Raw genomic sequence first — 13,077 nt, 5'->3', positions numbered from 1 at the left:
AAACTTATAGTAGACGTAGCACTGAAGAACTTTTCTTCAGCAAACTAACACAATGTTTCAGAGTTATCATTGAAAAAGAGAGGTTGGTGGAGCTATATTTGAAAGAATGCAGAAAGCCAAAATCTAAAATGTAAAAATAAGAAGATCCACATTATCCCCACAAACCCATTATTTTCTTCATGGTTTAGAAGAATAACACACAACTGCTCAAATAAAGCACTTCTCACCAGTAAATTTATTGGCAACTAGCTCACAGAAAGGAAATGTCAATCAAATGAAAAAACCCTGCTCACTGAAAAACACCATGACTACATGATAAAAACCTAATCTTTATACAGATCTCCTCAGAATATGAAAGCCTTGAAATGAAAGGGGAAAATATACCACAATTAAAGCTGAACTATCAATATCACAGCAATTTACAAGTTTTTCCTTTGTCATAAACTGAAGAAACTACACAGCAGTAGATGTTTCCAGGTCATACCTGTTGAAAAAGTCACTCATAACAAGTCATTTAAAGAAGCATTCACAGGATTTAGGATGTACTGCATAATAGCAGCAAACAGCAAATGGCTACACTGTCTAAAAAGAAACACAGACGAAGCACAGTAAACTGGATCTTACTAAGCCTGTCATCTGCTGAAAAATAACTATGGAAAGTCACAGGAATTATCCCTAGGTGACCCAAATAAAACAAATAATTCAGATGACATCCTTTGCTTGATCACCCTCATTAAGACTTGGATAGTTTCAACTTCTTGAGTTCACGCATAGCAAGACTTAGGAAAACAAAGAACAAAACCAAAATGCAACCTCCTCCCCATCAAAGACCCTTCTGAAACCTGGGTGGCAAAAAAAAAAATAAAATCACTCTGTAGAATATTTTATTTTAAATGCATATCTCAACTTTTACAGATGATAGAGTCATGCCACTCCCATGAGCAGGTAGTAAGTGAAACAATAGTAGGCAATTGCTAAAAGCTGTATTGTTCTCTTTTTCTACTTTAGGACTCCTAGAAAAAGAGTTTGTTTATTCTCAAGAATGCAAAATATGAAGGAGAAAAAATAAAAAAAGAAAACCACTTGATGTCACAGAATTTACAGACAGAAAATTTCAACTCAGAGGAAACTCAAAAGAGAACATAGGAAAGAAAAATTTTACACCATACTTCAATTAATCCAACATATTGGAGGTCAAATCATTAATTATTTTTAATGCCAGTTGATTTATAAAATGGAGTCTCACAATTCTCTGTACACTTCTCCAGTACCAGAACAGCACAGATGCAAAACAGAGATAAAGCTTGCCATGGTGTTCTGTATCTTTAGTACATAGAAAAATTGTAACCACGCAGACCATGATCATGTTTTATGGACCATACAAAGCGTGAAGTAACAAGCAACCTACATGAAGGAGTTACCTGTTTACTCATCTTTCTGATGAAAACTGCCCTCCTATTTCTGTTTTCTCGATCATTATTTTGCCCCTCTTTCTCAACTGCAGCACAGTTTACCCTTCGCCAACAGGGTAAATAGAATATTGGCACTAAGGAAAAAAAAAAAATATATCTACAAGCACTGAACTCCACAGGTTCCTTACTATAAAAAGTAAAGCATTTCCTAAGTCATGGATTCCACGCTTTGGATAGATAACAGAGAAAAATCCAAGTTTTCGTTACAGGAGCTGTTCCTAAGTAGCCGGTGCTGTAGATATTTCATCGCCATCACTGAAGAATCAATAACAACATATATTCATACTTCACAACTTCCCCATCTGAGCTTAAACAGACTTTTTGCAACATTTCTGGTTTCCATTTTGAAAGGATAGGAGTTTATATTATGAAAGGAATCAACCTTACAGTGCAAGAATTTTGCAGCCTTTACTTTTCACGGCTGTGCAAGAGTCACAAACATACTAACAGGTGTCAAAAAAAGGAATGCATGTGACTGAACAGGAAAGGAAATGCTTTCCTACGAAGGAAGAAACACTGAGATAAAGTAAGTTTCAAAGGCAGGGCCAGAAAATTTCTCTAGTTTAGCTGCAGGAGGAAGCAACGCATAACACAAAAGCTCAGGTGTACATGACATCATGTGCCTGCCAACACAGAAATTAGACTTGCAGAATACGTGCTGACCCACGTTCAACTGAAAGAAATCAAATTCTTATTTCCTACCCAGGTTTACCCATATAGACTTTGAGACCTTTCAAATACTAGTGCAATTTAAAAAAAAAAAGAAACAAAGCACAGAACTTAAGAAAAAAATGTGTATTTTAGGAAGCTCTGTTCACTGCAGCTCAGCTGTCTGAACCAATGCTAACAAAGCTCATGTGTTAATTTTTATTCTCTCTCCATTACTAATTGGTATGCTCTCAGATTCATAACTGTTCCAAAAGTACAGATACACATGTAGACATTTGCCACAGCTGTCTCCATTTACACACTTGAGACAAAACATAGCAATATTGACCTGTTTTCCCCAGTCCTTTCCAGTCTATCCTTCAGCTCCACTGAAGCTTTATTCCTGCATAAAGAAACATTTACATACACAAAACTCCAAAGCAGTGAAAGCAAACGCTTAATGGTGACCTGAAAAATATATGGAGGCTTTGGGGTTAGAAGAACATGGCAATAATAGTTCACCTGTTGACCTACATTGCAAAGAACTTCAAAGCCAGAAGCATACAGAAGCACACAAACTAACCTTCATCCACATTTAAACTGGAGTTCTGAAAAATCTAAGTAAAATGTATTGCACCTAAATACCATGAAGTTCTTACCCTGGTAATCAAATCCAGTCCTTTCCTAGAGGTAACCAAAGGCACAGCTATTAAACCTGCAAAAATGTGATATGCAAATTACTAAGCCTATAAAACACAAAGCCGCATACTCCCACACTACTTACACAACCAATTCTCAAGCTGACTTTTGCCTTTTTAGGTCACTACGGGAAGGTCACAAAACTCCTTAAAGCAAAGAGTTGCTTTCAATATACAAATTAATACATCACAGACTTTAGTATGACTTCTACACTGAAAAAACAGCCGACTTTGCTGGCAGCTTGACCTTCCTCCTACCACAGGTTATATAACTAACCTGAAAACCTGCCAGGCATTGAGAGAGTATGGAAAAGAATCATTTTCCTTGAAAATAAAGGCTCCCATGCTGTAGATAAACTGTCAGAAACCAAAAAGTTCAGGTGGTACAATGATAAACAGCTTTTTCTGCAATATTTGCATAATGAAATATGTTTAAAGAGTAGCTGCCATTAGTAGCAATGAAGACATTTTCATAAACTGGAGGATAATATACTTTATTGCATGAAAATGGCCAAAAGAGGATGATAATATATTAAGTAATTTGCCTTGAAGAGCTGATGCAGAATTCATTGACACTGCCACACAGTGATCAGTTGGGGAGGGGGGGAAATCTGTATTCTTGATTGCCTAAAAAAAGCTGCTTTCCTGTTCATCACAGATGGTGTTTGTTGGGGGCTATCACCCTCTCCTTTTATCACCAGAGGAGGTAACATCACAAGCTGCAGACAGATTACCTTCCCCTGCTCAAATAAAGAATGTCATCTATTGATACTTGGGTAAAATAAAACAAAAATACATTTCTGGTACCAAGAGAAGGAAGACTGAAATAATCCTACAGAGCTGTTTCAAGACTAAGTTTGACCCTTGATACTCAAAAGTCCACATGCTACTCTTACATATCAAGAACACTCTGCCCAGTTCTTTTGATATCCTCAAACCTGGAGATTAGTGATGTAAAACCAGGTCTCTAAAACCTCCAAACTTCTTAACCTGAGGAATTAAATTCTTTCAAGAACAATCTTGCAGTCAAAAAGCAAATTGTATAAATGCTCACTGGAATTTTTCTGGCCTATAACAACTGCAACTTGGAAAAAAACAACTTATTGAACACTTTGTATAAAATTGAATTTGCAGTACCACCTGCTCCCTCTGGACCAACCAGTACAGACTTCTTGTCCAATTTAATAATAGTTACATTACAGAATCTGGGGATACAAGATCATTCACCAAAACAAGTAAACAAGCATAGCATAATTTCTCAGCTGGCAGGGTTATTTCTCATATTCTGACAGTTGGGAAAAAAAAATAAATCAGGCCTTTCCCCTCACACAGTAAAAAGGCCCAGACTTATTTTTGACAATATAACTTCAAAGGGTGTCAACAAATGGCAAGCCACGGAAGAAACCAATAATCACTTTCCAAAAAACACCCAGTGGTTGCTACACACACAAGCAATGCAGGCTGCAGTTATATGGCCATTTTAATCTGGCTCAAAGTTATATTGCCACTGAAAGAAATAGCACCTGCCCTTCCCACTCTCGCCTCTTCACTACTACTACGTGACCTTTTTGCTGGCACAATCTACCACAGAGGTCACCCCACCAAAACCGGTAACTAATCTCTTTCGGACAGGTTGATGAGCTAACCTGGTTCACCACAGGACTGTGTGCTATCACAAAAGGGTGGAACCACCCCTTTCATTAACGCTGCGGGATTAAAACCATGAGGACATACGTCAGTGTGGTTCAGTGACGTACTTTGTAAATCATAGGACTAGATCATATAACATGATGAATTATAGAGGGAATAGCTGAACTGCAGGTAGGCAGGGCTTTTGGTGAAAGACGACGAGTGGGGCAGTCTAGGTGTGCAGCACTGGAGGGTTTCTCCAATCTAACCATCGGTACCACAGAACTCCCACCTGAACACACGGCTTCTGAAAACAAGTTACCACTCTTCGATAACAGATTTCGAAATTTACAGATTAATCACCCTCGATTTAGTGGGCTGGTTGGACAAAAGTGCTCCAAGTTGCAGGCTGCACTGGAGTCGATCCCACTCACTAAAAAGTACGGCGGGTACGTCTAGAACACCGCAACACTGAAGTTCCCTTGCAGACCTGTTACACCCTGGCTGTAGCAGCGGAGTGCAGCACAGGCTACCTACCCTGTAAAAGAAACCCCGAAGTATCTACAGGACACGTACAAAACTAATGTTACTCCCAAACCTGATGTATGTCTAGCTTCGTATATGAAAAACCAAGAGCATCATCTCTGGATTTTTGATGTTAAATATGTCATAAATCAAACAGATTTTCATCCTAAGTGCTACACCATGAAAACAAACTTAAAGGGATGTTTTTAGCAGGGAAGCCACAATGATTTTGGTGCACTCCTTTTTACATACCAAGCATGTCACCAAAATGAACAAAGTATAATACACAAATTTTGCCTGCCTGAATTACACATATTATATCATTTAAAACTGAAATAATTCATGGAATAATTCCACTGACAAACTTTCTTCACCGATCTTTCTTTCTTCACCATTCCCATATCCAACAAACAGGTCTCTATAGGATAAATCATTACCTACATAACCTGAAACTGTAAGCATATTTTTCAAAACCAGATGCACGGAATAGCAAAATTTAACAGATGCTACAGAAGGATGTCTAAGTATTAATTTTTTAAAACAAGCTCCCACTTCCATGAATTGCTGTGATTGTCCTGGAAATGAATTTTTTTTTTCCTCAAGTTTTTAATTTTTAATATGCTTTCAGGAATGATGTTAAAAATGTTATGTTAAAAAAAAAATCACATCTTTTGTTTCTCCTACACCAATAGGACTACCTGCCATAACAGCAGCTAACTTTGCAGAATGTTATCACATCAATATTCTCACAAAACCTACTAGATAAACAAAACAAATTATATTACTCTTATTTTAAAAGTGAAAGTTGTTCTCTTCAGGAATGACTAAAAAAAGAAATACAAGGATTGGCAAGATTAGACTATCCATCTTTTTAAAGTCAATAGTTGCATGCCAGCCTTTCAACTAGCATATCAAAAACATACACACACACTCAAAAAGACAAACTAAAAAAGTAAATTATTACCCAAAGTAAATTCTCACGCAGCAACTAACAGAATGTTTGCATTTCTTTTTAGGTATTGTGATCAATTGCCACTCTGTACTAAAACCAGAGCTAAAAGAAACCCTCCCGTTAAGTGATATTGCCAAACATGAGATCCCGTTCTCCTTAATATGGAAAAGTCTGTGAGCACATATGAACACATTTTTTCATAAGTAGGTAATGGTTACTTGTTGGAGTACGTAAGTTACATTCTTTGTCTACTCTGTTGACACAATTAGATGCACTCTAATTCTGGTGCCAAAAGTTTAAGAGCAATTGACAAAACTTTAAGAGAGTGTTAGAGTGATTTTCCATTTAGCATCTCCCTCCACCATTTCTCCATCACCTTTTACTGCACCAAAGAACCTCTCTCTTGCAAACCTTGATCTGTGAACAACACTGGAAAACTCATTATATGGAAAAAGCATGTCTCAGCAGAAGCACATCTTGATTTATTTGACTGCTTGAAAGAAGGAACAATAAGAAGAAACAGATCAGAACCAGAAAAAATTAAGTGAGTTGAGGAAGGCCCTTGCATTTGTTACGTAGCATTCGTGATTTTTAGAACAGGTAGGCTGAATGCCAGGAGAAAGGAGGTCAGTAAGACCATGTGACTGCTTAGTAATTAGACTTGCTCAATAGTGCAATTACACAAAAATATTAGTTCATGACTGTTACATGACTGTTTAAAGAAAAAAGTTAATCAGAAAGCACCTATGTATTAAAGGCTGCTATTTGCCAGATTTAACACACATTTTTTAAAATGAACCATAACTGGTGACTCTGCAGAGGAACAATATTACTTCTAACAAGAAACTAAGCCTCCTGGCTCCTTGTATTCTTGCACCATTTTTCCTCATTGTGTTAGTCATACTTTGAACTCTGACAGACAAAAGTTTTGCCCAGGGCATTAGGACCATAAACTCACCAGACATAAACTCTCAGTGTCAACCAACTCAAACTAAGAAAGGACCACTGTAAATTCACACCAGAAGATTAAATTTGACTCATGTTCCAAAGGCTGAAGGGCTTCTCCTCCTAATCTCAAATAAGTATTTTTGACTAATTCAACACCCTACTCCTCAGGCAGGTAAGCAAGGATCTTGCTTAGGGTCATCAAGTCACTAAGGAGATAAAATGCTTGACTATTAATTACAAGTGCCAAATGAGACTGGCAAACCAAAAACTGCATCATAAGTCTTGTGCACGCATACTGTGAATGTGTGTGTTACCACTGGTTAAAAATAGCTCATTAAAACCACTGGAACCTAAAATGGATTCATTCCAAACTAGTAACTGTTCATTTACATAAAAATTTATTGAGATCACTCTAATAAACATAGAGCTTTAGCAGCCAGTTATTCTATAAAGTTACTGTACTTTTAAACTTGAAAAAATAAATGGAAGATCTCACAAAACTGGGCTATGCAGGCAGTGAGATTTCCTACTTAAGTCCATGTGCAGCATGTGCCTTGAGGGTATTTGAGTCCCAGGAGATTGTTTGAAGTGCTTTGGATAGGGGAGATATAATTTACCCTTCTTCTGGAAGATCTTCACTGAGGGCTGGGGGAAAGCAGGACACAAAAACAAAGAACTAAAAGAAAAATGCTCCTCTTCATAAAATAAATAAATAAATCCACACCACCAAAAACTCAGCCCCTCTAACCAGCAACTAAAATAGATGGTTTTCTTCAAATGCAAAATGCCTTTCAGAACGCTGAGAACACTGTTAAATTAAACCAGCTAGCAAATATATCACACACAAATGTACCCAAGGACTGTATTAGTTAACAATCATATTCAATAGTCATTGAAGAACCAGGGCAGTAGCACTGAAGACATGAACTTCTTTTGCTAGAATCAAAGTTCACGTTTGTCTATAATACACTAGCTCAGAGAATATAACCAAAAACCGTTTAGCATTTCAATTGCAAACCACATTAGAAACCCATGAAGTACTCTTAAGACATGTGATTTCCTTAACACTTAGACTCGTGCCAGTTGCCTGCATCCTTTTAAAACTTTAGTTGTTCATGATTCATCCATATAACAAAGACCTCTGAGCCTTATCAAGTTAGGATTTGTTTTAAAAAAAAAAAACACCCAAAACCCAAGAAACAAACACACTTATCCCCTTCAAAGCAAACCAGAAAGATTAAGAAGCCTCTATAAAAGAAATGTACGTTATGAACCTCATATAAGGGAAGTATCTAACAATTATTATTCTTAAGTGGTATGAACATTATTTTTGTCAGTGAAAATGTAATAACCATCAAGTTAAAGTTCATGGAAAGCATTCTGAGTATTTCTATCTTCTGAAAACCTCTCAAAATTTGAAAAAAACAAAAACTTCCAAAGGTAAGTTACCTTGCTGGTAAAGTACTCTAATGACCTGGGATAGAAATTATTAAATCTGAAAGAAAAAATCCTTGAAGATAAGTAAACGGAACTGAAACCCAAAGTATCTCAACTTTGTCATTCTTCTGTGACGTGGTGTTAAGCCAAGTTTCATTGTGCTTGTTCCATAATTAGGCAACTCTTCTCAGCATCATAGTCCGGGCAGGCTAAACTCACAAGTGTTTCAAGTTCCTGACACTGGATGGTCAGATGAAACAAGAGCTCTACTGCATTATGAAGCCTTTTTAAAAGGGTAATAACTTTCAGATGCCTAGTGATGTTTTACCAAATCTCACAAGATAAGTACGCACACATGCCCCATTAACCCCTGCGTATTACGGCACGCATTTCGCATGGAAGTGTCAGTCACCACTCCACAGTAAAGTTCATTTTTGTATTAGGCAGGAACACACCTGACTTGAAGGTGTAGGAATAGATCCGCAGGCTCTGCAAAGGGACACTACCTACCCTTCTCTGCAGGAAAGCTAGTTTTGAAATTACTTTTGAACCAAGCAAGCAGCTTCACAGTGGTTTTGTTGGGGGCTTTTTTTCCAGAATGAAGTCACCCTGGGCCGGTGCGGGGTTTCTGGCTGCCCAGAGGTCCTGAGATGAACGAAGCAAGTCATCTGGGCTGCTCCTCCCGGGGCTTACAGCCAGGCAGCAGCCGTACCCCGACCTCCATCGGGGGCGCGTTGGGGAGCGGGAAAAAGACGCGCCCCCCCCCCCCTCCCCCGGCCGGTGCCCCGACTTTCCCCGGGAAACCACGGCCCCCCCCCGCCCCGCACTCCGCCAAGAGGTTTCCCCCGCTTCTTTCCCCGCTCCGCACCGCGGCAGCCGCAGCCGGATTCGGCGCAGGGGCTGGATATGTAACACGGCCACCGGAGCCGCGGGGAGGGAGGGAAGGAGGGAGGGCGAGGGAAGCCGGCGCTGGCGGCGGCCCAACGGGGCGGCGAAGGGAGGGGATGGCGGGGAGGCAGCGTGACCGCATACATAACGCGGGGATTAAGGGCCCCCGCCGCCCCGCACTCACCGCCACCTGTTGATGCCCACGTTGGACGAACCGGCGAACCAGGGGTCCAGGATGTAAACGCAGCGGACCGTGTCGGCGCCCTCGATGCACTCCCGCAGCGCCGGGTTGTCGTGGAGCCGCAGCCCCTTGCGGAACCAGTGCACGGCGTTCACCCCCATGCCGCCGGGCCGGGCCGGGCCGGGCCCGGGGGGGGGGGGGACGGACAGGACACTCTGTCGCTCAGCGGGAACCGCCGCCGCCCGCGGGGCCGCTCATGGCGCGGCGCCGCCGCTCGGCGCCCGGGCGAGCAACGGGGAGCTGGGGGAGCGGAGGGGAAGGCCCGCGGGGCCTCGCCTCGGGCGGCTCTAGGACCCGGCGGAGACGGCGGGGGCGGCCGCCCGGCGGGGAAGCATCACCCCGCGGAGCCCCCGCGCCGGGGAGAGCAGGTAGACGGAAGGAGGAAGAGCAGGATCCGGCGGTCGCTCCGGGACGGCGGGCCTTTGCCCGCGGGAAGCGGCCGTCGCTACCGGCCGCGCACGCCTCCTCCCAGCCGGCGGCCGCCGCCTCGCCGCTCGCCCTGTGACTCTGCGCCGGGCGCCTGGGCTCCGCCGGCAGCCCCGCCCCGCCCCCCGCCGCCGATTGGCCGGCCCCTCCCCCACGTGACCGCCGGCCCTCACGTTTCTGAAGTGTGTTTACTACCGGCGGAGCCGGCGGGGGGGGTGGGGGGGCGGCGGCCTGGGGCCCGAACGGTCCCGGTCCAGCTCCCGCGGCGGGGCTGCCGGTGGCCGGGGCAGCCCGCCATTTCGGCAGGAATCCCGCCCGCCGGCGCGGAGCAGAAGCGACGGGCCGCGGCGAGGAGGGGCGCCGAGGGTGGAGACCACCACCCCCTCCCCCCCCCCCCGCCTCGCTTGGGTCGGCGAGACCCGGATGAGCACGGGGCTCCGAGGAGGCTCGTGGAGACGCCGATTCCTCTCAGGAGGCGCACGCGCGGGGGGGGGGGTGCCGCTGCCGGCGCGCACCCGCCGGCCTGTTATGTATAGCGCCCACGGGGGGGGAGGGCTGCGCATGCGCGGCGGCGCGCGTCTCCTCAGCCCCGGGCAGCGCCCGCGGCGGGATCGGGGTCGTCGTGGTCGCCCGTGGGCCCGTCCCGTCCGATCCCACCGCTGCTCGTACGCCGCGGGGCAGAAACGGGCCGATTATGTAAGGATGTGCGTAGGGAGCCCAGCCCGGTACCGGTCTGTGAGGGGAACCCCCGCCGAGGCGCGCCTGGGCCGGGCGGGCACGGGGCCGGCGGCCGCCCTCCTCTCCCCCGTTTTAGGCCTCGCACGTCTCCCTCTGCCCACGCTGCCCGCCCCCCCCCCTTCCCCCCCCCCCCCTTAGTTTAAGATGAGTGCCGTTGCTTATGAAACGGAGCGTGGTTTTTTTGTCTGCTGCAGTCCCGAGGTGGTGTCAAAATTGCTGGGGAAGAACCATGAGCAAGAGGGAGTAGCTCGGCCGTGCAGTGCTGCAGAAAGCAAACATGCTTTCCAGCGAGTTCTGAGCAGCAGAACGAGTTAAAATGGTCCCTCTAGCACTGTCAGTAAAGTCATTATTAGTAAATGGTGTATATCTAACGTCTTTTCTTTTAATTACAGAGTTCAAACTAGCCTCTGCCTGCTGCCGACACAGCAGGTTTCCTTATACCTTCTCTCAAGTTAGCCACTAGGCATGGCTAACCACTGAATGAGGCGTCACACTGATAGGACTCGGTAGAGCAATTTCAAGTCGTAACAGGGCAGCTGTAGATGCAGATCTGAAAATAAACCTCCACCTGTGGATTGCAACTCAAATCTACAACTTCCAGAGTGTTCATAGTCAACTGGATAGCAACAGAAAGAGGAGTCTCACTAGAAATAACAGTTCTCAAGTAAAAGGCAGAGAGAGGACTCACATCAGCAGTACTGACCTTCCTACTGACTTCCAGAATGCCAGGTATCGTAAATGAGATTTTGTTACCTGGCTTTGGTTTAGCAGCAATTTAGGATTTATTAATATTTTTGAGATAGATCACAAGATTAGGTTGTATAATTTTAACAGTACTTAATCATCAGCCAGTTTAACAGAGTGATTCAATGGAATTTTTTACAATCAAATTTGTGACTTAGTTGCTGAGATTCAAAAATGGCAAGTATCACCCCACACTTACAGCAGGGTTGCACACACACATGGAAGTGTCGTGATTTAACCCCAGCCAGCAGCTAAGCAACACGCAGCCGCTCACTCACTTCTCCCCGCACCCAGTGGGATGGGGGAGAGAATCAGGGGAAAAAAGTAAAACTCGTGGGTTGAGATAAAGACAGTTTAATAGAACAGAAAGGAAGAAAATAATAATTATAATAATTAATAAAAGACAATCATAATAAAAGAATTGGAACATACAAAACAAGTGATGCACAATGCAATTGTTCACCACTCGCCAAACAATGCCCAGTTAGTTCCCAAGCAGTGATCCCCTCTGGCCAACTCCCCCCCAGTTTATATACTGGGCGTGACATCCCATGGTATGGAATACCCCTTTGGCCAGTCTGGGTCAGCTGTCCTGGCTGTGTCCCCTCCCAGCTCCTTGTGCCCCTCCAGCCTTCTTGCTGTCTGGGCACGAGAAGCTGAAAAATCCTTGGCTGAGTCTAAACACGACTAGCAACAACTGAAAACATCAGTGTGTTATCAACATTGTTCTCATACTGAACCCAAACATAACACCATACCAGCTACTAGGAAGAAAAGTAACTCTATCCCAGCTGAAACCAGGACAGGTTAAATCAAATCACAGACACACACAGACAGATAAAACAGTTCTGAACCACACAGACAGACAAAATAGTTCTGAACCAAACTGCAAATATGCACAGATAAAACAGTTCTGAACCAAATTTACACACACCACACACCCCCCCCCCCCCCCCAATACAGAGAGGTTAACCTATGCTTAAAATTTCCCTTTCCTGAGTTTCATGAATTACTCACTTCTACGTGCTGGCATTCATCACCGGAGGGTCAGCGAACCTTGCAAAATCAGGCCTTTAAATCCTTGCGAAATCGTCAACCGATGATCTTTCAATCCTCGCGAAATCTACCCTGAGAGGTGTCCCAGCTCAGGGGGAGACACTGGGTCACACAGCCCTCTGCGGTCGCGGAGAGCTCCAAAGGTCTCACCTTGGATCGCTGTTTATAGGGTCTCGAGATGATTGGCTTTGGTCATTATTTTACATTCTGGCCACAATTCATGCAGAGTTGTTCTGATGGAGAACTCAGGCAGCAGACGGCCCAGGTGTGGCCAGGGGATGCCCAGCCACCCCAGCCCCAGGCTACTGGACTTGCAACCAAGATAACAGCACAATGAGAGTTCTTCCCAAAGCATGCATGGCTTATCCTGAAATAACAGAGTGGCCCCGGGGGGCTGCACCACCACACCAGAGCAGGACAGTACTTTAAGAATTGTAGGTGGTCTTTCTACTAAAATATATTTTTTTTTTGCTAAGATACACAGAATGTAAAAGTAAAGTCAACAAAAAGATACATGCGTCACGTGTTTCCCTTCATGCTTTTCTTGCCTCGCTTTGACTGATGTAATAAAATGTCACAAATGATCAAGGCATGCTACCAGCAAAAGCCCCAGCCATGATTAGAATCCCTTTCTATTTGGTTTTATACAAAATTTCTTTCTAAAAAGTGTGGAGG

General features: G+C 44.0%; 1 protein-coding gene across 3 annotated transcripts in view; it reads right to left on the bottom strand.

Moving 5' to 3' along the window:
* Positions 1-9,547, bottom strand: part of CRY1 (cryptochrome circadian regulator 1) — a 37,918-nt gene extending 28,371 nt beyond the window's left edge. For all 3 annotated transcript variants that reach the window (XM_049822338.1, XM_049822339.1, XM_049822340.1), the window contains exon 1: positions 9,382-9,547. In XM_049822338.1, the coding sequence (XP_049678295.1) occupies positions 9,382-9,539 (158 nt within the window). In that variant the 5' untranslated portion in view covers positions 9,540-9,547. The remainder of the gene's footprint in view (positions 1-9,381) is intronic.
* Positions 9,548-13,077: the final 3,530 nt, after the last annotated feature.

This window comes from Accipiter gentilis, chromosome 18 (genome assembly GCF_929443795.1).
Source record: "Accipiter gentilis chromosome 18, bAccGen1.1, whole genome shotgun sequence".
In the NCBI taxonomy this organism is placed as follows: domain Eukaryota; kingdom Metazoa; phylum Chordata; class Aves; order Accipitriformes; family Accipitridae; genus Astur; species Astur gentilis.
This window is presented reverse-complemented; position numbering and strand designations above follow the sequence as displayed.